General features: G+C 43.2%; 1 protein-coding gene across 2 annotated transcripts; it reads left to right on the plus strand.

The window, feature by feature from the left end:
- Nucleotides 1-3,953: 3,953 nt before the first annotated feature.
- ANKEF1 (ankyrin repeat and EF-hand domain containing 1) lies at nucleotides 3,954-22,136 on the plus strand. 2 transcript variants are annotated; one of them, XM_087775667.1, is made up of 10 exons: nucleotides 3,954-4,055; nucleotides 9,746-10,132; nucleotides 10,599-10,798; nucleotides 12,285-12,434; nucleotides 13,166-13,289; nucleotides 14,195-15,017; nucleotides 17,895-18,121; nucleotides 19,407-19,588; nucleotides 20,721-20,864; nucleotides 21,881-22,136. In XM_087775667.1, exons 2-10 carry the CDS (start codon nucleotides 9,787-9,789, stop codon nucleotides 22,004-22,006), a joined length of 2,322 nt encoding a protein of 773 aa, XP_087631793.1. In that variant the 5' UTR covers nucleotides 3,954-4,055; nucleotides 9,746-9,786; the 3' UTR covers nucleotides 22,007-22,136. The 2 variants fall into 2 exon arrangements, 1 of the variants encoding a protein (XP_087631793.1); XR_015708421.1 differs by lacking the exon at nucleotides 19,407-19,588 and having other exon boundaries at nucleotides 21,881-22,008.
- The last annotated feature ends 586 nt before the right edge of the window (nucleotides 22,137-22,722 follow it).

Genomic DNA, 22,722 nt, shown 5'->3' on the forward strand with positions numbered 1-22,722 from the left:
AAGTCAGGCTATCACCTAGCCCAGCTCCCACCGATGTCAGCAGGACTCCAGTGCCAACCAGCACGAGAGTCCTTACGATGCACAGCCTCCTTCCAGAGGTTGGCCATGGGACGTTTGTAGCATCCTTGTGCTTTTACATCACCAGATAAAAGCCAGCACAATACAAAGACAGCAAGCGATACTGAGGATGACAGCTACTTTATTCCACTTGTTCCATGCAGGGACTATATAGTGCTGTCAGTCTGGCACCTTCTGCTAACACCAAGCAAAACTTCACAGCCTTTGTATTTCAAATACTTTGAAGCAGCTGTTCAGCAGTGAAATCTTTTCGTGTGTAATTAGACCATTTTGGAGCTGTAAAGTAAGCATATCGGTAATGGGGGCTTTACCTATCATGATGAAGCACGTATGTTGTAGCAGTAATTAAGGTTAATGTTTAAGAGTGTGTAAAACAAGGGGAAAACATATATGCTCCTCAGTAATAAATGTTCTTTGGAATAGTCCTGGTTAGGAAATTATTTACTACTCATTATCAGATGCTGACACAGTGGGCAAAACCTTTCTGCTATGGGCTCCACAGATTGCATTCATCCAGGTAACCATGAAGCCAGTGGAGCACCTCTGGGATTGTCCCAAGAGTGGACATTGCTCCTTCCTGACTGTGAGCTGCTAGAGACGTCCTTGTGTGGGAGGGGAGGGTGCACGCTTAGAGCACCCAGGACAGAGCAAGCCTCAAGGCCACCCTAATTTATACCATGCCGAACCTCTGGACAGCACGGCCCTCAGATGAAGACTCAGGTGGTGCACAGACGCCTTGGTCTGTACCAAACCATGCCTCGATTTGTGCTGTGAGGTGTTTCCCAGGTTCGGCTCTGGGAGCTGTAATCTCCAGCTACAAGGCTCCAGGTTATGTTCAAAGCTCTGGGCAGTTTACACCTTTCTTTCCTTAGTGCAGTCAGTTACATTTTTACCACCGCCACCCCACTTGTATTCCTGCATTAGCTTGGAACTCCTCCAAAACTGAGCTGTCAGCCAAAAAGAGCCCAACAGCTTGAGACTTCAGACCTTGAAATAAATAAAGCTCGCCAGAGAAAATTATCTCTAAAGGCAGGGAATACTGTGAGTTTCTCTAGTAGGATTTTGATCCTATTTATTTTGGAGATGTTGCAGTACCCTAATACCAGAGCAGCAGCCAGCAAGGAAGAGAGGCTCTGTTCTTGAAGCCACATTGCTTTGAAACATCCAGTATGATGTTCAGCTGTTGGAAAAGGACATTTTGCTTCTTGAATCATGAGTCCTCATTATCACTCTCAAAAAGCTCACGGAAAGATGACGACCATGAGAAAATAAATCAATACATCATAAAAAAAAATCATAAATAAATCATAAAAATCTAAATACACCCCCCAACCACACATGCACTTATACACACATGCACACTTGGGGTGAAATACCAAGTACCCACACTTGTTATGGTCTGGTTCCAGAGTTTCCACAATTCCCAGAGGCAAGTCATGCAGGTGTTCCAGACAGGATCTTCACTTATTTTCGTATTGGACTAAATTTCAAAATGCACGTGCTAGCTTTTCTAACATGCATTTAATGTGCGCTACTCTACAAAGTGAAAAAAGGAGAATTCACCAGGGCCTTAGGCCAAGACATGTGTCTCCTGGTTTGTGGCAACAGCAAAAGCAAAAAATCTTAGACAGAACAAGCAGGGAAACATCTTCTGCTGTGCCATGTCTGCAGCATCTATTTAGCATGACTGAGGAGAAAGAGAAGGGCCTGGGTGATACATTTTCCAAAGAGGAAACCAATCCACCAGGGCAGAACAGTGCAAGACTAATAATCCAGCAAATTCACACTACAAAATGCTAGCACGACATAGCTACTGTACAAATGGCACTCCTTGCAGGAGAAATAACAAAATGCTTTATGCTAAAATGATGTTATCTATTGTTGTGACTCACCACACAGCCGCATGCCTTGCGTCACCCGCCTTTCCATGCTGTTGGACATGCATCCAGCTGCGCGTCACCACTTCCCTGGCAAAAGAGATTTCGTATCAAAAAAGAACTTTCTTGTTGAACTTGCTAATGCTAGAGGTGTTTTGCAAATAATTCAGCAGCCAGTCTTGGCTAGGTACAAGACAAACAGTCTCACTGCAGCAGCCAGCCTCTCTGCCGTTATCCTGTACATGATTACCGAGCCGAACAGGAGCACCAAGGGCCAGTTGGTTTGTGGCACTTGGAGGCTGAAATTAGACACTGAAGGAAATAGACAGAAAAGAAATACAGCGAGCTTGGGAAGTCCCAGTGTTAGTGGTGTTTGCCTTCTAGAATGACTTATGCTTCAACTTGCTTAAACAGTTTTGAGCGTTTTTCCCCATTTGTTGGCACTGATATTTTTCTCCTGTTATTAAATAGGTTTCTCTTTCCAGTCAGGTCTATGAACCATTATGTTTCAATTCAAGTCTAACACACCTCATTTATAGCATAGTGCTACACAAACCCTCTGGCTATGAGGTTTGGTTATACACAGGTCTTGTAATTCCATTTTTGTGGCCAGTGATTCTAGTAAAATTCAAAGGTGAAACAACTACACTGTACTGCTTTCCATGGGAGGAGAAGGAGGTTTGGCAAGAAAGTAAGACATCCAACTCCTTCCCTGTGGCACCACAGAAGATAAGTACATACATTTAAGGCATATATACATGTAAGGCATACATTTCCCCCTGCGAAGGCAAGAGGCGACACGGGGAAGTCGGTGCACCCAGCATTGCCAACACAGCCCAGTGACCCTCAGGGTGGCCCAGGCTCCTGCACCCACTCGGGATGGCTACACCAAGCCCGGTGGCTGCTCTCTCCCTCTCCACCAACACTCATCATCAGCCTCCTCCTGTAAACCAGTGGCCTGGCCGCGTGCCCCGTCTCACCCTGCTGTTCAGAGGGCGGCAAGGCGCTCGTCCGTACCGACATGACGGATGCGCTCGACCCCTTGGCCGCGCTGCCGGTGGTTTGGTGCAGGCTCTGGAAGAGGCAAAGCCCCAAGCTGTAGCCGGGCCGTGAGCTCCGCCAGTTTCAACCTGTTCTCTGAAAACCCACAAAGGAGCAGAGTGGCACGGTGGGCATCGATGCACATGAGCTTGGCACACCAGTCATGCGATTGACACGTGAATTGCGGGTGGCTCTTCCAAGACTCATTTATCAAGGAACGAAGAAAGTTGTGGGTACAAGGAGTCTCCTGCATACCTTTTGTACGGCATGTAATTTGACTACAAGCCAACCACTTTATCCTATAAATAGAACAGCCTAAGTGAGCCTTCCCTGAGCTCTCCCCGCCAGGCAGCATGGCGGTGACCTCCCCTTGGGCTGGGACACCTCTCAGGGCGGCTCCTCGAGGCAGAGAGGCCTTGTACCAACAGCAGGTCTTTGGTAAGCAACCGATACCGCGCATAACCTCGTAGTACGGTAACTTTGATTTTGTCTCGGTAACTTTGCGTGCTGAGTTGATGCTAATGAAACACGATATAAATTTTGCACGTACAATCCCTTAGGCATAAACCTTTGTCCAAGTCTGAGACTAAGATTGGACCTAGCTGCACCTAAGCTCCATCAGGAGCTTAGAAAGCAAGGGGGTCTGCTCTGACCCTCGTGACTCAACGGGAGGGCCTTCCTTACGCTGCGCCGGTCCGGTCTCTGAGCATCATTCCAACGCCAGCGTAACTCCATTTTCCTTGTTCTTCCACAAGAGTGAACCTTGCCATCAAACTTTGTTAAGTCGCACTTCTGCACCACCATACTAAAAGCACCGTCGCCGATACCTTTGTCGGTGATTCCCGGAGCTTTCTAAATGACCGCCCGGAGGAGGCAGCAGCCCGCCGGGGCGCTGAGGGGAGCCGCCGCCTCCCTCCCCTCGCAACCGCCCGCGCCGTTGCCAAGGAGGCGGCGGGCGGCAATGGCGGGCGCGGCGCGGGCCGGCGGAGCGACGCGGCGCTGAGGCGAGGGGGACCCCGGCCGCCGCCGCCGGGCTCTCGGGGTCCCGTGGTTCTTCAGGTGAGCGCCCGGTGAGGGGTGAACCGGGGCCGGGTGGTGCGAGGGAGGCCGGGTGAGGCGGGACGGCGCCGCCCCAGCTGCTTGGCGAGGGGTTGGGGTGGAGGCGGCGGGTTGTGAAGGCTGAATCCGTCCTCGCAGCACGCCCGGGCGAGAAGGGCCAGCGTAGGGCACCGCGTGGGGTGCAGGCCCACCTGGGGGCGGGGGGGCACAGCAGGAGCGGCACCACAGAGCTGCTGTGCTTCAGATTCCTAAAGGAAAAACCCCACGCTAGGCACCAGCACCCCCCTTACGCCTGGCACCGCTCTCGGAGGAGGGCGGACTGGAAGTCACCTCAGTTTGTCTTTCTGCATCCTCAGACAAGGAAGTCCTTACCGCTTCAGCGTGGCGTGGGCCAGCGCCAGCCCTGCAACGTGTTCCCTTTCCAGCAGTTTCTTTCCCGTTAAAGCCAGCCTTCTCTGCAGGCCACCATTTCTCTGAGTCGCAACCCAAGAGAAATCAACCGACACCAGATTTATCCCTTGCCTGGCTTCTCCAGGGCCCTCAGCACTTCAGGCTCTGCAGGAGCGGTTGCACGCCCCGTTCCTCGCTCCTGGCTGTGGCATCGCCTCGTCGCTGACTCCCCAGCAGCCCAAGGGCTTGCAGAGAGCCCCAGCTCTCCTCCCAGCTGAGGAGCAACCTCCTCTCAGCCCCTGTCCCCAGCAGCTGTGGCTCATATACCTGATGGCCGCTGGCCCCCAGGGCTGCCTGCCCTCCCTGAAGCAGCCTGGCCCCTTTCTGTTACCTTCCATTTTGGAAGAACACCAAAGGGACTGGAAATTTAAGGTAAACTGAAGACAAAAGGGTACACATCTGATCTAATCCAGCCATGACCTCGGGACTGTCTTTACAGCACTGAGGACTGGGCCCAGTTTCCCAGAGGGCTGTATCTGCGCCGAGATCTCAACACGAGATTGAAACCTGCTCGGTTTGGACAAGAAGCGCCAGGGAAGTGACCGTCACTCAGCACTAAGCTATGCCTCAGCCCAAGACAAAGCATTTCTTGAGAGTTAACACCAAGAAGGGGTCAAAGAGACAACCCAGCATTATAGGCTATTCATTATACTGGAATTCAGTTTTAGGAGGATTTTGCTGTATCACTCCTATTCAACATTAGTCACAGCCAAAAATCCAGTGCAATTATTGCTATAAAGCTGTAAATATAGCGTGGCACTGTGACCATGCTGGTTTGCTTTATGCCGGCGTATAGGGCTCGTGCTTATCTCTATGGCCAGCATGCAAATGGATTAAATTTAGAAAGTGCTAAGCTATTTTCTCTCACTAAACAAAAAACACATGAAAATTTTGTTTGCTGGTTTGTGAGTAGTGATAATTAAAGGGATGTTTTCAACTTGAACTGTTGAAACTGAAAAATGTTGCAAACTTTAAAAAAGAAGGCACAAGCGCTTCCAGCAGCAGTCAGACACCAGGCTTCGACAGAGTCAGCGAGTGAGAGCGCTGGCCACCAGACCTTTCCTCTCTGTCAATGTACCTCGATCACAGCTTGGAAAGCTTTGTGAGAAAACAAGAATCTGATTAAAATTATTTTCTTAATAGTAGGCATACCAGGAAAAGGATTAATCTGAATTTGAAATGAGTTCATGCTCTCAACCAAAACAATGATACAAGCTGGCAGAATGAAGGTAGTGATTCTGTTGATGTTTGTCAACAGATAAAATTGTTACTAAGCAGATGTAGCAAGGTTGGGATTTATGATTATAGCTTCATGAAGTCCTCCCCAGAGCATGACTGTCTCAAAGCCATCTTAACAATTCCTTATTTTCCATTAAAAGATCTGTTACAGATTAAATGGTAAAAACTCTATGATGTACATGTGGTTGATAGTATTTACTTAATGAAAATTTGCAGGATGCTGTAGCTATATTTTCGTTACAGAAGCCTGTTTCACTTGCTTATAACTTTATCTGACTCTGGGTAGAGTTTTCTATCCCACCTGTCTTACTTTGATTCTGTTCCTGTAGAAACTTCTGATAAAACTTGATCCAGTCACTTTCAAGAAATACTGCAAAAAAATATTAACTGTCACAGTTAAAATGTTACGGTGTTTTTCATGTAAATTGTTGGTTCTTAATGCTTTGAAGCAAAGACTTTAAACTTGGTAGGATCTCACTGGTGGCTGAATCGAGATAACAACATACTTCACTGTTGTGATGAAAATAATTTCATTTATGTTTACGGAAATAATTTTGTTACCGCATGTGAAGTATTAAAAGAATACCATGATAAGCAGCTCAAAAGCACCAGGAAAAACCGATCAGGCTGAACTGGGGCTAAAATTGTAATGGAGTGTAATACATTACCCCGTGAGCAAAAAGGAAAGTGTGCAGTAAGTGTAAGGTGTGCTGTCAGTTTCATGTCCTGTGTGAGGCAAAGGTTGTAGGGAGCAAGTAATACCTAATCATGCTGTTAAAATGGTCATTGGACATATATACAGGGACATTGCAAGAATATTTTGTGGTTTGTTGTTTTTCAACCCTATTCTGTGGCGTCTAACACATGCAGCACATGTCCGCCTTTCCCACCAGGGCTGCTGATTCTCCCGTTGCCTCTCAAAGCCACTGCTGTTCCTGCGACAGCCTGTGCCGCTTGCGCTCCTGCCCCTTTGCTGTGTCTCTGCTGTGGACGCTGGCAGGAACAGGAACATCAGTGGTGGCAGGTGCTTACTTACAACTAGCAGTTGCTTGGGTGTGTAAGATGCGCTTCAGGTTCAGACTTGCTTTGCCAGTGTGTCATCTTACTGGCTGGAAAACATGGCACTCTGGGACATGCTTATTCGGGATGCTTGTACTTCAGAGGCTGAGTGCAATGTTTGTGCAAGAGGTAGCACTAGCACTGTTCTGAATCTCAAGGATAATCCATAAAATAAACCCAAATCCATATCCATTGAATATTATATCCATTTGTGCCTTCATCGAGTGTTACTAACAGATTTTTACCAACTGCAATGCTGCTCATGTTCTGTAGCGTTACTAACCTATTTCCATGGAGAATGTTGTTTCTTCAGTGTTTGCAGCTCCAGGGGAGAGAAAGAAGGGAAGAAAAGGCAAGTTTTGATCCTAAATGAGTTCCTGAAACAATGCTGTGCAAAATCCAGGGTGCAAATAATGAATCATAGAATGGTTTGGTCTGGAAGCAAGCTTAAAGATCACCTGGGTCCAACCCCCCTGCCATGGGCGGAGACACCTTTCACTATAACAGTGGGAAGAAAGGATCCAGTTTTTGGAAGTAAACCCAAGTTCCTTGCTGCTGCAGGGTGGTGGGAAACGGAACAAGAGTACAAGAGAACATTTAAGCTTGTCAGCTCCATCTAAGTATCTTTAAAAACATTTCTTTTGCTGAATTTCAGTGGTGTAAGTACTGTAAGAGCCTTCCCTGCAGTACCTTCTTGCTGCTCCTTGCCACAGCCCCCGCAGAATTTACACCACTTCTTTCCCTGTGCTCAGAAGCCAGGAAAAACTGCCTGTATTGAGGATTTGCTCAGAAATTACTTCCTAACATTTCAGGCTCTAAAAGCTAGACTCCATAGGGGACACTAGTTTTCGCTTCTACCAGGGCATTACTCAGACGTAGCCATATTTCTCAACTCTAAACTTTAGGACTAGAGTGCTGCTATAGTTGTAACCCCTGTCAGTAGAAAAAAATCATCTCTGCATTTATTCCATTTCACAGGACAATATGCCACAAGAAGCACAACGTGGTAGGGATGAGAATAAACAAGCCACAGGCAACAGATTTAAGTTATTGTTATTTAACGATTTAATCATGCAATGTAAGAATATACCTTGTATATGATCAGAATGAGGGTTGTGTAAGACCTACACGGAAAAGAATTTAGCATTTAAGCAATGTCAAATTGAAATGGAGAAAGCCCCCGAACTCTGGGAGCAGCTGATCTATTCTGACCAGATTTCATTGCAAAGAGAAAGTCTTGGCATTTTTGTGCCCACTTAAACACTCGGGCAAGCAAGCAGCTTCTAATAATAATGCCATTCAAATAAAACGTGGTGTAGAGCTGGTCAAAACTGTTACAATGACAAACAGGTTTTCTAGCAAAACATGGACATTTTTTCAATATTTTAAGTGGCTCCATAGACTAGAAAGGGCAGCTTTTAAGTGGCTCCAGGCGTTGTATGGCCCTTTCCTACCTTTTCCTTACTCCTCTCCTGAAACACCTCTGCTACTTTAACTCTGTTACAGAGGAGGAGCGATCAGCTGCAGTCAGAGGGCATAACGGGGTTGTTTTGCACATCAGGGCCAGATGCATGGGGAGAGTGCCAAGTAGCTTGTTTAGCAGGGGAAAACACAAGAGGGACAGTTCTCGGAAATCTGTCAACAGTAAACTTGACGGCTGTCTCTGTTGCTCCAAAAATAGGCTGGCCACAGAACTTCAAAAGAAATGAAAGACAGTAGTTATAGAAATGACAACTGGCATGCTGTACCTGTGGTACAAAAATTACCACTCTCCCATCTATTCCCAATATGATTAGCCTTCATTCATTTTTTTCTGCTTTTCCTGCTGTTTTCTTTCAGGCTTCGTTTCCAGAATGGGAGGAGTTGCCTCAAAACATCTGTTGGAATTGTGCTTCTTTCTACATCTCTCTCTTAAAAAATCACCTTTTCTTGGACATCCACAAAGCACCCAGCAGTAGCCAGGCAGGTGGCTGAGTGGTTCCATTTACAGGCTAGATTGCTAATAAAAAAAAAAACAAACAACCAAACCACAAACCCCAAGTATTCCCTAACAGGATGCTGTTCCTCCACATTTTTTTGTTGCATGCCCTGTAAGCGCACTGTCATTTTTGGACGACAGGCTGACCCAAGGCTTGCTAAAGCTGATAGGAAGCTTCTCATCCACTTAAGCAAGCTTCAGAAATGGTCCTTATAACGTCTGACCCTTGCTTGGCCCTCCAGCCACAAGTGCTGAGACTGGCTAAAAGAGACTAAAAAGCCTAAAAAAAAATCCAAATTGAAGGAAATGCAAAGCTGGTTTCCTGCACCACACTTTCCTCAAGAAGCACGTGTTGCATCACTTGGGGGGACCTTCTTCCAGGCCAGCGCCCTGCTGTCTGCATCCTTTTTTTCCCCCGAGGGTTTTGCTGCAGAGAAATGCAATTTATTCTTTTATGTACGTAGCCCTGCAGGAAGATCATGCATTGGCTACCAAAAAAAAGAAGGTACTCAAGTACTGATGTGGTGATGCTAGTATCAATTTTAGGTTTCAGCAAGTGCGGAGGACACTGTGACTTGTGATTTTTTTTTTTCCCCCCCTTTGAAGTACTAAAATGACAGATGATCAGCCTCCCCTTAGGCTTCCAAGTAATTGTAGATTATAACAGTTCCTTGAATGGAAAGCAGCTACCTTATGGTTTCTTAATTTCATTTTCACCTTGAATGAGACTTCTTCAGAACAGTTTGAAGACTAGAAAGAATAATTTTGCAAGGTGCTGCATGTGTTCAGATAGTCTCTATATATGCTGTATATACTAAATGAGATAAATTCATTCAAAGCTTCGTGCTCTGTCAAGTTAAAGTGGATATTTTAATGCCTTGAACATAATTTGATTCCTGTTCTTACTGGCATGTAATTATCACCTCATCTCTGAGTTTACACATTTTCTTCTCTTCCCATGCAGAAATCACTTCCTTGAAAGAAGACATTTTTTTGTATTCCAGGATGTTACCAGTAGATAACAGACTTCTAAACTTACAAATCTACAAACTTCTTCAGTGCATTCACCAGAAAGACAAGAAGCAAATAGAAAAGCTGGTCCAGAATGGATTCCCAAATCTCATTAATTTCACAGAGCCTGTGGAAGGATATAGTGCCCTTCATTTGGCCTCCATTAAAAATGACACTGACATGTGCAGCTTCTTGCTGGAACAGGGAGCTCATCCAGATGTCCGGGACAAAATGGGATGTACTCCAGCAATGAAGGCAGCTGAGCTAGGCCATGAGTTGGTTTTGGATTTATTAGCAAAAGCTAAAGCAGACATGACTGCTGTGGATAATGAAGGGAAAGGTAAGGAAGAGGGAACCTTATCAGACCAGGAATACCATAAAATGACCCCTTACTGTGTTACACACTTGCTACGTATGTTGTGTCCAATCTGTAGAGAGATTCAACCGTGGTTGAAGGTAATCCTTACGGCTCACCAGAAGCTATTGGCCATAAAAGCTTTGATGAAAATGAAAATAATTCTCCCTGAGCAGTCTAGGCCTTTAAATCGTAGGTCTCTCCAGTACACAGCTGAAAGATAACTTGCGATTGAGAATCATGTTCCTCCCGTGACCTGTCACATATTAAATTCTGGTTTACTCCCCAAGTTCAAAGGCCCTAAACTAGATGTCTTTTTTGCATGTATATACCCTAAGAGAAGCTAATGGGCCTCTATTGAAGGAGTTTGTTTAGCTGTGAAGCTTACAGCCTAAGTAACCCTTCTAATAATTTAGTATTGCACCATAATCCCTGCCGTTTTTCTTTGCAGGTGTTTTGTTTTACTGCATTTTACCTACAAGACGGCACTACCGCTGCATGCAGATTGCCTTGGATTATGGTGCAGATGTTAACAACTGTACTACTGATGGGAAGCCTGTATTTCTACAAGCCTGTGAGCAAGCTCATGATATTAAAGAAATTTGTCTGAATTTCTTGGAAAGAGGAGCAAATCCCAATGCAAGAAACCCAGTATGAATATTTCTGTAACTAAGAATCTATACACAGAATAGTTACCAGACGACTAGAGTATATGGCCGTAAATCCTGACATTGAAACGCTAAAGCAGTGGCAGGTGCTTAACTCTGTGGCCATGCCTATTCTCTTCTTCTGTACCACCCTTTTTTTTGCAGCAGCAGGGATTTAAGTCTTCTGCTTGAACCACATATCCTGATTTAGATTTTTGTAGATTGGAGTGCAAATATTTTACAAAAACAACATGTGACTGGGCCAGCTCTTAGGAGTTGCAGTTCACTGTACTTCAGTGGAGCGATGCTGATTTGTACTTTGACTGGATGTGCCTGAAGGTTTTCAGGGTTGAAATAACATACACTAGAACATGAGTCCAGCATGAAAAAATCTGATGGGGAATCAAGGCAGGGACGAGACGCAAGAAGCTCTTTTCTCTCTTTTGTACATCTGTCTTAGTAATTTATTTGTTTACTTCCTTAATTTAACAAAGACCTGAAGGACTGAAGCTCTGTGCTGTTGATCATGTCAAGGAGCTCAAGCTTTCCCTTAAAGCTAGCCATGGCTTTTGCTTTGGCCCCAGTTTTGCAGTAGCCTTCCTAGCTTGTAGCTGTAGCAAAACCAATGTGTGGACATCCTTATCCCATCCTCACGTGCACCTGTCCACTTCATGCACTCAGTGTACCTGCACTATGAGAAACCTGCATTTTTCTTTGTAATATGACGGACACATACCTGGTCACATAATAGGAATGGGTTGCTAGGCCCAGAGAAAGACACATATTGGGGAAGAACGTATGGTTCAGTGGAACATATCCACGGCTCGCTGCTCTCTTTGCCCCTCTGTAGAGTGGCAAGTCAGATATTCCAAGTGTTGCTGTGGGCCAACATGTTAATAGCAGGCGATCCCTGATCCAAGATGTGCTCTGTTCTTGGGAAGGTCGCCAGATCTACCAAAGTCAGCCATTATAAAGAAAATAGGTACTGCTAATCACAAACATACACTATTGTCTAGAAAAAGAGATGGCACTACCGTTTAGAATATGAACTTTTCCTCTTAGAGCAGTAGTGAAATTCCTCAGCTACTCTGCCTTCCTCATAGCACTCCTCCAGCCATAGCTCCTTATGCTGTTTCACGATAGAGGTGGTGTTTTGTGTTAAATTTTGTAAATGTGCATGAGAGCATGCACACAGAATAAAGAATTGCTTAACTAAGGAATTGATTTTCATAAGTACTATTCAAGGGACTCAAGCCACTAATGTACTTGAGTCGCTGGGATTTGACTACTCATATTTTAGTAGCATTATGACTAGATTCTTAAAGTTTACCTACAAGTGTCTTTGAAACTATTAGACTTGTCTCCTTTTTTCGGTAATACCTAAAAGGAGACCTTCAGTTTTACGCCACCTTGCAACAATCAGATGATATTGTTCCAACCTGAATTAGCATGCAAAACAAATTCTGAATTGTTTTCTTCCTACCTTGCAGGCCACAGGTCGCACAGCCTTAATGGAAGCCACAAGAGAAGGCGTTCTCGAGCTGGTGCGTGGTCTGCTTGAGAGAGGAGTTGATGTTAACCTGTTTGACCTTGAAAGACACAGTGCTGCGCATTTTGCAGCCAAAGGAGGCTTTTTTGAGGTATCATCATTTGTGGTGTTAAAACATTGCTGCAAAGCCAAACCTGAGTTGTTTTGTTTGTTTTTTGAGTTGGGTGTTTGTTGTTTTTTTGTTTTGTTTTGGTTTTTTTGAGTCCAATACCTCAGCTGATCAAAGCATAATAATCAACAATCAAAAGCAGCTTCTTTTTAAGTATCAAAGGGAATCCAGCAGTGATAGAACCTCTCATAATTGCAGAGCCTTTTTTGCCAAGGTGCCTCTGAGTGTGTGTGCTAGTGTGGCTGTCTGGCGTGAACAGCTCCATCGAAGAGCTTGTTTCTCTCAATATGTAGCGTGTCACAGCTGTGTAGCTTGGGTGAAATATTACCATTATAAGGGCAGATGCAAACAGCTGCAGGTAGGCACTTTCTTCCTTATCCCCTCTATCATCTTCAAAGTATATAAAATTACGCAGTTTTGATTGTGCATGCAATGTCGGTGTTACTTTAAGACAGTGGCCTGCAGTAGGCTGGCAGGAATGAAGATTATCCTTGATGTCTACAGCTGAACGAGGTTTCTGTTTCCTCAGTTAAGTAAGCACAGTACTATAGAAAACTTGAATGTTATTTGCACGTTGATCACCTGGCCATGGGAGGGAAGTTCTCTATATAAACTGGGAATATATGATATTATATTTCTTTGTAAATCATTCTCACACTTCCCCATCTTAAGAAACAGACAAGACTTTTGGTGGTACTGTCTTTGTTTTTTAGATTTTGAGGATTATTTCAGCTTATAATGGAGACTTGGGCCTGATTGCTCTGAATGGCAATACGCCTCTTCATTACGCTGCAGAGGGAGGATTTGCAAATTGCTGCAAGTTTATAGGACAAAGAGGTACATTACAAATAAGTTACTTTGCAGCTATCATGTATGTTCTTTTGCTGTGCTAAAGGAAAGATTGCACTTGGGCATTTATGAAAGATTTGACTCTCTGAAGTATCGTGTGGCGTATGTAATTCTCATTAAGAAGTGCCTAACATAGGCTATTATGACTTATTTCTACTAACGTGGCTGAGATAAAGCATTCCTTAAAGAAAGCAGCAGAAACATCATGGGTTTGTATAATTTAGAACTGGACTGTATTAAGTGGTTCTGGTTTTAGTGGTTTTTAGAAGTATCATATTGAATCTTCCAACAGAAAATTAATTTTTGGTTTGCTGATCATTTAAAAAAAATTAACTCTGTGTAGTCATGGAGAAAACCTGGCACCCATGGGTGTCGAAACATACTCCAAAGAAGCTATGATCATTTTCTACCTTAATCAGATAATTGTATCACTTCAGGCTTTGACTGAAGACCACCATGCAAAATCCTGCATTCTGTTCTTGCAATTCAAAGGTTTAACTAGTGGTCCGTTGCCAAATTGCAAGGTTGGGGTATAGAACGGTGAGTGGCATTTTAATCTTTGTTTCTTCTTAACGTTGCTCACCACTTTAAGTAAAGCCATAAAATTTTCACTGAACTTCTGCCTTCCTGTACATATTCACGAGTGGACAGATAAGTAGAGCATGGGTTGCCCAGTGAATCTCCCTTTGGGAAACAAATACGGACACATGGCTAACCTTCCAGTCCGAAATCAATGACATGGTTCCATCTACTATCGCTATTTATAGTAAAGACAGTATAAAATTGTAGATCTGTGGCAATTAGTTGCATGTATATTACAAGTCTCTTATATTATGTAATCACTAATTACTAATTCCACTGCATTAACAGTGAAATTGGGTCCGTATTTTTAGGCTGTGATCCTACGTGGACAAACTTGTTAACAAAGACCCCAAGAGCTGTTGCCAAGGAAGGAGGTTTTAGAGCAGCAGCAGCAGAATTGCGTAAAATTGAAAATACCTTTAAAAACAAGTCCAAGCCTGGGGCTAAGGAGGACAACCCCCGCTGGGCGCTGAGGCTATATGACTGGTCCTTGGAGCACCAGGCTGCCCTCTGCAAGGCGTTTGAGGCTGTCGACCAAGGAGATGGGACAGTAGCTAAAGATGATTTTATATCTGTTATTCAGCAGCAGTGCGCCTTTGTGGACGTTGAACAAATACAAGCTATTGCTGAAATGCACGAAGGATCTCACCCTGAGGGAATCAACACTGAAGAATTTTTTAAAGGCTCTAAATACCTGCAGAAAAGCTATCTTATAGCATCCTTTGGACCAAAAGGGAAGAAGGGGAAGAAAGGGAAGAAACGAAGAGGCAAAAGAAGCATTGCTGTCCCTGTGCCGATTTGCATTATTCCAAAGAGCGCATGTCCGCGTAGGGAAGATGGCTTCCCTGCGTACATGATTGAGGCTATTCAGAACACTGCTGATAGCTATCATTTTAACCGAGACCACCCATCTGCCCATCCCGTGCACGATGACCGTGCCTGGTATATAGATGAGCCAAGGAAAATGTACATGAATATTAACTACCTTGTCAGAGCAGGAGACATTCTGTCTCTACAGAAAGCATTTGAGGAGGGCGTGGAAGTAGACACAAGAGATAAATATTACAAAACACCTTTGATGGCTGCATGTGCAAGTGGGAACATAGATGTTGTGCAGTATCTTCTGGAGAAAGGGTAAGATCATTTTAGAGATTTTTTTTTTTTTAAATTGCTATTTTGGAAGGGCTTTCAAAAGCATAAATTACCAGTAAACACCGGGATGCGACAGACTATGGTTTCTTTTTTATTTGCATAACGTTTAATACTAAAGTTAGTTCCATAAGATCCTGAGTTACAGAGGGTTAGTTTATTATTTTTCACACTTTAGGAATAGGGAAATAGAAACACCCAGGAGGTAAGTTTGCCAGTTGGAAATTTTTGGTGTCTGGGCTGTTGACGTTTTGGTCACATGCAGAGCACCTACAAATCCAAGTCTATCGGAACTGCAGTTAGTTCATACCCACGTCTCAAATAGCGCATCCTCAAAACTGAACTCTCAAAATTGGACAAATGATTTTGGGGAAATCTGGCTCAAGTGACTTGCCTGAAATCATCAAGGTACTCTTAGCTGAATCATCGAGGCAATCCTGGACTTCCCTGTTCCACGTGCCAGCGCCTTTGCATGCGAATGCGTTAACGGGATAAGCCTTATCATCACTTTCCTCTGCAGCCCCAGCAAGCTGAGGCAGCAGGATTTACACCAGAAGCGCGTGCTGCTATTTAGTCTGTTCCTTACTTTAGAAGTGCTTCAGCAATTTTGTAGCCTGCAGACACACTTGTGAAAAATCTCAATGACAGCTTAAAAATGAAAGCAATTTAAGAAAGATTCAGTTGTACCTGTGTAATAGTGTAATCTCTTTTTTTATTGTCAGACTGCTGTAGTCCTACAGGCATTCACAAACGCTTAAATGAACATTTTTCAAAGATATTTACATTAGCTTTGTTCTCTACCTATAGCTTGAATTCATTTTACCATTCATTTCTAAGGAGCAATGACTTACAGCCACTTATCCAATTCCTGCAAAGACTTAACAGCACCCTGGTGATTACAGTGACATTCCTAGGGCGTATGGAAAGTTGTGTAAGTGTGTATATTCAGGTCTTCCAAAGATAAGGATGCAAGAGTTAGCAAATTAATCTCCCTGCTTTCGTCAAGCCTCACTAGACAGCACTGGAGTCACATCTCATCATATTTAACAGTTAGACCTAGCAATGTAATAACTTAGTTTAAAAAAAAAAAAAAAGACAATATTGAGATTTTTAAATTTACAGAAATCAGAAAGTGGAGAGGAAAGTTATCATCAGTACAGTGTTTAGCTTTGCATCTCTCAACAGCATGGACTTTCAGATACTTTCAGTTTGGCATGGGAGTTCAAATACTTTTTGCAATACAAGCTTTTCAGTACAGTATCACACATCACACATCCATATCGAATAGAAAACAAAACACTTATTCAGAGCTATAGAAAATGCTGACGCTTAAATATAAATTCATGGTATCCACTTTCTATCTTGTTCCAAAAAGACTCAGAAGTAAATTAAATTTGTGCTAAAGGCAAATTCAATGTTTGATCAGGAGAAAATGCTGAGGAATTTTTAAGTCAGTGCTGTGTTGTCCCTGTTCCCTTCGATCGGTTTGTTTCTGGTAGAATGGAGTTAGCAAAAGGGATTCAAGGGCGGACAGACTATCAGTACAGGCATGGAGGTTGGGCTGAGAGAGAAAGTAGAGTAACTGGAACCGCTTATTTTAACGAGAAATATAAAGGAAATGAAAACTACATACAAATAAGCCATAATACCTAAGCAACTGAAAGATAACAAAGGTAAAACTGGTAGGTCTGGGGAATTTACTGCGATAAGATCTCACCAAAGGCAGAATTCCAAAAAAGATTAAAAATTTAAACAAGAAAAGATAAACAGATGAATCTGTTCTTTTGATCTAGAGTTAAATATTAACCACCTGACCTGAAAAGCAAAAGGCTATCCCTGGAAGCAGATTCTTTCATAGTTTTTCTTCTGTTTCCTTCCCTCTGTGTCTCTTGGGCAGACATCAGCTCTTTGTCCCTAGAGTAAACGGGACAGTGACCCCAGTTCAGTTCAGGACCTCTGGGCTGTCCTAAATACAGCAGAACGTAATTCACTCTGCTCGAGTACTGGGGAATCCCCTCATGAGGCTTTGACCCCTTCTGAACCCACACATGGTGCACAGGGGAGATCGCAGATCCGGGCACGGTCATGGACTCCACTTTCTTCAAAAGATAGGGGGGAACCGTATTTCTTCCCTTTTAACACCGTTGAGGGGCTCTAGCGGCTTGTGCTCCCCAAGCCTTGCTTTTGCACGACCCCAGCCCAAAAGCTCCCAAGGCAGCCAGTTGCTAAAGGGCTGATAATGTTTTTCCCCTCAGCTTCATCCAAAGGCAGCATATTGCAAACACCTCCCCCAAACTAGCCCTTGCATCCTCCAGAACAGGCCAGTTTTAACCTGGAAGCAGAAACTGATGTAGTCAAGCGACACAGTGGCTGAAAAAACCTTAAATCCTCAGATTTTCCGAGATAGACATTCTCTAAATCATTTGTAAATTGGACAGTAGGTAGTTTTGCCACATGTTTTAGAGTACCTGTTTGTGGCCCAGAAGCATTCTTTTTTGAATTCCTTAATCTGCTTTTTGCTGTTCGCAGTGAAGCTGGAGCACAAACACCAGCAGCATTTTAGAGGACTAAGCTGTTTGAATGCCCGTTTTTCTCCGTACCTGTGAAAACCTCCATGTAGAGGACACGGTGTTGGCTTAGAGGGGGATATGATCACCACCCAGGCACACACTTACAATTAATATTCCATGATATGCTATGTATCAGGTACTAAAATGGTTTCAGAGTAGCAGTAGCAATATGAAAATATTTATTTACATTGAATATGCCATTGCAGTGGGCAGTTAACATCGCTTGTACTTGGAGCTGTTACTGGATGTAGTAGCTGGCTCACCTGCCACAACTTCTCTTATTCTTTTGTAGGGCTGATGTAAACGCAACAGACAATTTCATGTGGACTCCTCTCCATCACGCTTGCTATAACGGACACCTAGATATTGCTGAACTGATCGTGAAGGCTGGGGCAGCAGTGGATGCGCCTGCAGTAGGCAATGCAACCCCGCTAATGAGAGCCATTGAGATCTGCAGATTGGACATCGTTTATTTTTTAATCGATGCAGGTGCTGACATCCAAACTACAAACAGCAATGGTAAATATCAGTGTCTCCAAAAAAGGCCTGTTTCCTTATATGTATACATGTTTTATTAAAAAAAAAAAAAAACCACTAAGTTCTTAGAACACTTTGAGAAGTGTTCTGAATTTATGGTTGCTATCAGGACTGGGATGAAGGTAAGAGTTAGGTTCCATTAGTTTTCTACAGTGTGGAATCACTATTGTGAGTAGTCAGCTTTCCTGGGTTTTATGCATCTAGAAAATAAAGTAACATGATTAAGGAGACTGTTGCTCCTCACAAGATATCTACAGAGCTGTAAGTGGCTTTAATGAAAAAATTCTGTCTAGTTAATAATATTATTTCCTGGCAAATTCAATTTTAGTTGTGGCCAGTGCATACTCTGCCACCCATTTAAGTCGCTTATTTTTTATGCACAGGCAGCACTGGTTAAAAAAATTTCTTGCTGCTTAGCATGTAAATATTACTTCTTGAGAAAAAAAATACTTAACAGAAAAACAAATCTGAACGGATACTGAAGCATTACCTCCTTGCAGCAGATCCCTCATTCACTATTATTTCCTCTATTTTCAGAGTAATTTAAACAGTTAACATTTATCACATTTTAAGCACTTGCTCTAACATAGGATGCAACATTGCTACATAACGATACTTTCCTTCCCAAAATGCCTTATAGGTGAAACGCTGCTTGTAGAAGGGATGTGTATTCTCCATTTCTGTTACCACATGAAGTTCTAATTCACACAGCGATTTAGTCTCGCAGCTACTTTACAGCCACAGGGTCTCGTCTCATAAGCTCCAGGAGAGTTTTTCCTTTATTAAGAATTGAAGGTGTTCAGCCCCATTTACACCACGGGGCTTTCCCTTGACTCCTTGCCAGCCCCAGAGCAAGCACTGGAAGAGGCAGATACCTACAATAACTCGGTCTACATTCCTAACCTTGCACTACGCTAGCTGTCTCCTAGTGCTAAACACTCTCAGCTCTCCAAGATCAAAATTACAACCTGCAGGACCAGCATATTAAGCTGCAAATGTCAGGACATTAAGAGCAAAGCAACCACTCCAAGAATTTCTGCAATATTTGGTTTCGAGGCTTGTTTCTGCAAGCCCTTATTTCTGCAAGCAGCGCTGATGACTGCCAGTCCTCACACCACTGGCAGGCACGCTGCTGGCACACTGAATGGTTATCAAAATAGGGGCCTAATTAAATTCAGTTGACTGTAGTGTCATTATCCAGTTACAATAACAAGTGCGAAGGTTCATTTTCGTGGCTTATACAGGTATTTATTTTTTTTAAATACAGGAAAGAATGCTCTTGATATTGCTAAAGTATTTGCAGATTCTAGAATAATTGATCTGCTCCAAAATAAACTGGAAAGTTTGCCAAAAGTACCAGAAAAAAAAGAAGCAGAGAAAGAAAAAGTTGTGAAGCCAAAGTCAGCTTCTACACTGATGCCTGTAGAGGTACAAGCTGTGAAAAAAGAGGTATGAGAGATGGTAACAAAGGATTGATTTCCTAATAGCAGAGTGCTTCTTTCTTTCATTTATTTGCCATCCATGTCTCTCTCTAAAGCTATAAATCGGGCAGTTTTGTTAAAGTGAGTATTTTCAGAAGCCAGTGCTTGCTCTTGCCAGTACTAGTACTTGTTCATTGGTTGAAATTTTGACTTGTTAATTACGTGAACTTCACGTCTTCCCCAGTCCCACTGAAGAATTACGTCCTATATCACTGACAGGACACAGAAAAACATTCCCTCTTCTTTTCCCCCTCCTCCTGCAGTTTACGATCATCCAGCTCTGTTGTGGTAAATAACTGAACAACCAGTAACTAATTTCTTAAAGGGAGCACCTGTTTCTTCACAGGATAAGACCAAGGCCCTTCAAATTAGTAGAAAGGTCTTTTTATTCTGCTAATTGAACTCATTGAGGCAATATCGGGCTTGCTGACTTCTCAGCTTGTCTCACATCCTTCCTCTTCTACTGTTGACCCGAGTCCCGTTTCTCAAATCCCACACTGATGTTTGGCTGTTGTACTTCCAAGTGCCTTTCCTGCTCCACGACCACGTCCTTGGTTGTCTTGTTGTGGATGAGATCTTCCTGATTTACCAGTGGTACTTGTTAGTCTTAGTTAGGGGTGCTATTTAGAGAGGAAATGCAATTGTATCTGTATTGCTGGAAGTCTCCTTTAGCAGTCCTGCCCGGAACAGTGTAATAAATATGTCCCAGTAGCCAAATCACCGTTTCCCCCTTTCAAACATGTTTTGAATTTGTCAGGGATAGTATAGGACTTTCATAGGCAGGAGGATGACAACCTTAGGTGCTTATTTATGCATCACCCGGCACAGAATGGGATCACCAGTAGTACTAGGTGATTGTCTCATGAGTCTTAAAGAGCAGTTAATGTTTTAGTGTCCAAGAAGGAGAGTCATCATTAAAAGGTTTCCCTCACAAATTTTGGTTATAAAAATTACCAGCTTTACAAAAACCAGATTCTGAAGAGATTAAGAAAATACACACACAGTAACTAGATAGCAAAAGATGCATCAGAAGATACAGGATGCATGCCTCGCTTCCCAACGCGATGCATTTGTATAACTGATAACTTCTTCTCTTTCAGCCTTTGCAGATATCTCTGCCAGTTGTAGAAAAATCCATTCTTGAAAAGACAACACATTCCCCTAAGGACGGTGTTATTCATCTGAACTCTTTGATAACCAGTGGTGCTACTAAGAGAGATGACATCACGTTCAAACCCAGAAAAGTACGTACAGTAGCAAAACATGAGCGCAGTTTCATGTCAATTTAAAGGTAGACCTTGCTGTAGATCGAAAACCAGAACCACCTGACGAAATGACTTCACAACTCAACTAGCTTATAGATGATGTGACACAGGCTAGAGAGAGTACCACAAAACAACTGAAAGGGTTCATATATATGTGTGTATATAGATTATATACATACACATATTTGTGTAAAACAAATTATCATGGAAATCAAGCTCTTACCAGGTTTATAAAATAGGATTAAAGTGGACCGACAGTAAAACACAAATGCAACCATGTTCATGGTATGGATTTTTACATTCTTACACTTAAAGGATAGGAGTCCTTGTGCATGGGACTGGCGCTTCCGACTTGCCTTCTCAATTCCTTATGTCAGTGACAGTTACCGAACTAAATGGATCACAGTACACTAAATATTTACTTCCTAGAGTTAGAATACTGGAAATACAATTTTTGTATCAGGGAGTTGTTAATACTTATTTGCCAATAACTGAGAAACAGAGAAAGAAGAAGAGAGAGAAGTAATTTTTTTTTTTTTGTCCTTAAAAAGGAAGGGAATACCATTGCTGACTGAGAGGTTTTGTTTGGAGTTTGTTTGCCGTTTCCCTAACCCTGATTTTGGCTCGTTTCTGCGATGGTCTCAGGGGAATAAGGCTACATGGCCAGTGACTCTATGGCTAATTACTATTTTCCACTCTGAGGACCTTGGGCCGGAGTCAGTCATTCCAAACAATTAGCTTTGGATCTTCTTTCCCATATTATCCCCAATCTGAGCCCATGGCATGTTATACATTGGAAGTGACAACAAGAGAATGCTGTGCTTATACATACAGAAATTGTTGTAGTATCTTCCCTGGGAGGCCGCACTAGTTTTCTTCTGTGTCTCAGGATGGAAAGGAGTGCTAGAACATGGCTGTTTGGCCAACAGTATCTTCTTAACGCTTCAGTTGCAGAAGTTGTGTCCAAATTAACTACAGATACCTTTATTTTCTAGATTTGGGCCCCCGAAGCTGCAACAGAGGAGCTAGCAAGGAAGCAAGAATTGCTCCGTGAACGCTTTACCCTTGATGGCCACTCAGAAAGCTTCATGACCCCCTTTAATAGAAAAGTTATGGAATAAGCACACCAGCTGGAAGAAGCTACTTCAGCACGCATTTTGAGGGGACAAACACATTACTCCTCTGTAAGGAAGGACTCATGCAGTGCTCAGTAAATGTACCTCAGTTATGATAAAAAAAACAAACCACGTAGCAAGTTTTTCCTCTGTAGATTATGTTGCTTACACAATCTTTTTTTAAGGGCTTAGTCTGGAAAAAGGTTTATCCTCGTGTGATTCTAAGTCTTGGAGCCGGCTCAGTGTAGTTCATGGGATGGCCACTGTTGTGACACACACATGTCCTTTTGCTTTGTAAATGTATGGCTTTATGAGGCTATTTTTCACCCCAACATAAGACTTTCTGGAAGATGTGTTACCCTTTCTACTAAAAGAGTATTAAATATAAAGATATGAAGACAGCATTCAGAAATTGTTTAAGACACCAGGGTTCTTGGTTGTCTGCAGAGGCAACAGAAAGTACAGAATTTACAGCCAGGACTTTCTCCTCGCTCACTGAGGATGTATTCCCCGACTGCAGCGTTGCAAAGCTGTCATCAAGACCTTTAGATATTTTCGGCAAAATTGAAAAACATTCGGAGATTGTGAATGAGGGTTCTTCTATTACGAGCTACAGCCACAGCTAATCCAAATCAGTGCTTGCCCCCACGACAAAGTCAGCAGATATTCTCCCTGCCATTAAAATGAGTTCTTTGGGTGGGAAGGAACTGGTGTCTTAGAAG

This window comes from Nipponia nippon, unplaced genomic scaffold (assembly GCF_047370975.1).
Source record: "Nipponia nippon isolate SJK-2023a ecotype South Korea unplaced genomic scaffold, ASM4737097v1 scaffold_4, whole genome shotgun sequence".
Taxonomy (NCBI): domain Eukaryota; kingdom Metazoa; phylum Chordata; class Aves; order Pelecaniformes; family Threskiornithidae; genus Nipponia; species Nipponia nippon.

Coding starts and splice junctions, on each gene's coding strand:
- ANKEF1 (XM_087775667.1), top strand. CDS start 9,787: ATGTTACCAGTAGATAACAGACTTCTAAACTTACAAATCTACAAACTT. Junction 12,435..13,165: donor CCAAAGGAGGCTTTTTTGAG/GTATCATCATTT, acceptor TTTGTTTTTTAG/ATTTTGAGGATTATTTCAGC. Junction 15,018..17,894: donor CAGTATCTTCTGGAGAAAGG/GTAAGATCATTT, acceptor ATTCTTTTGTAG/GGCTGATGTAAACGCAACAG.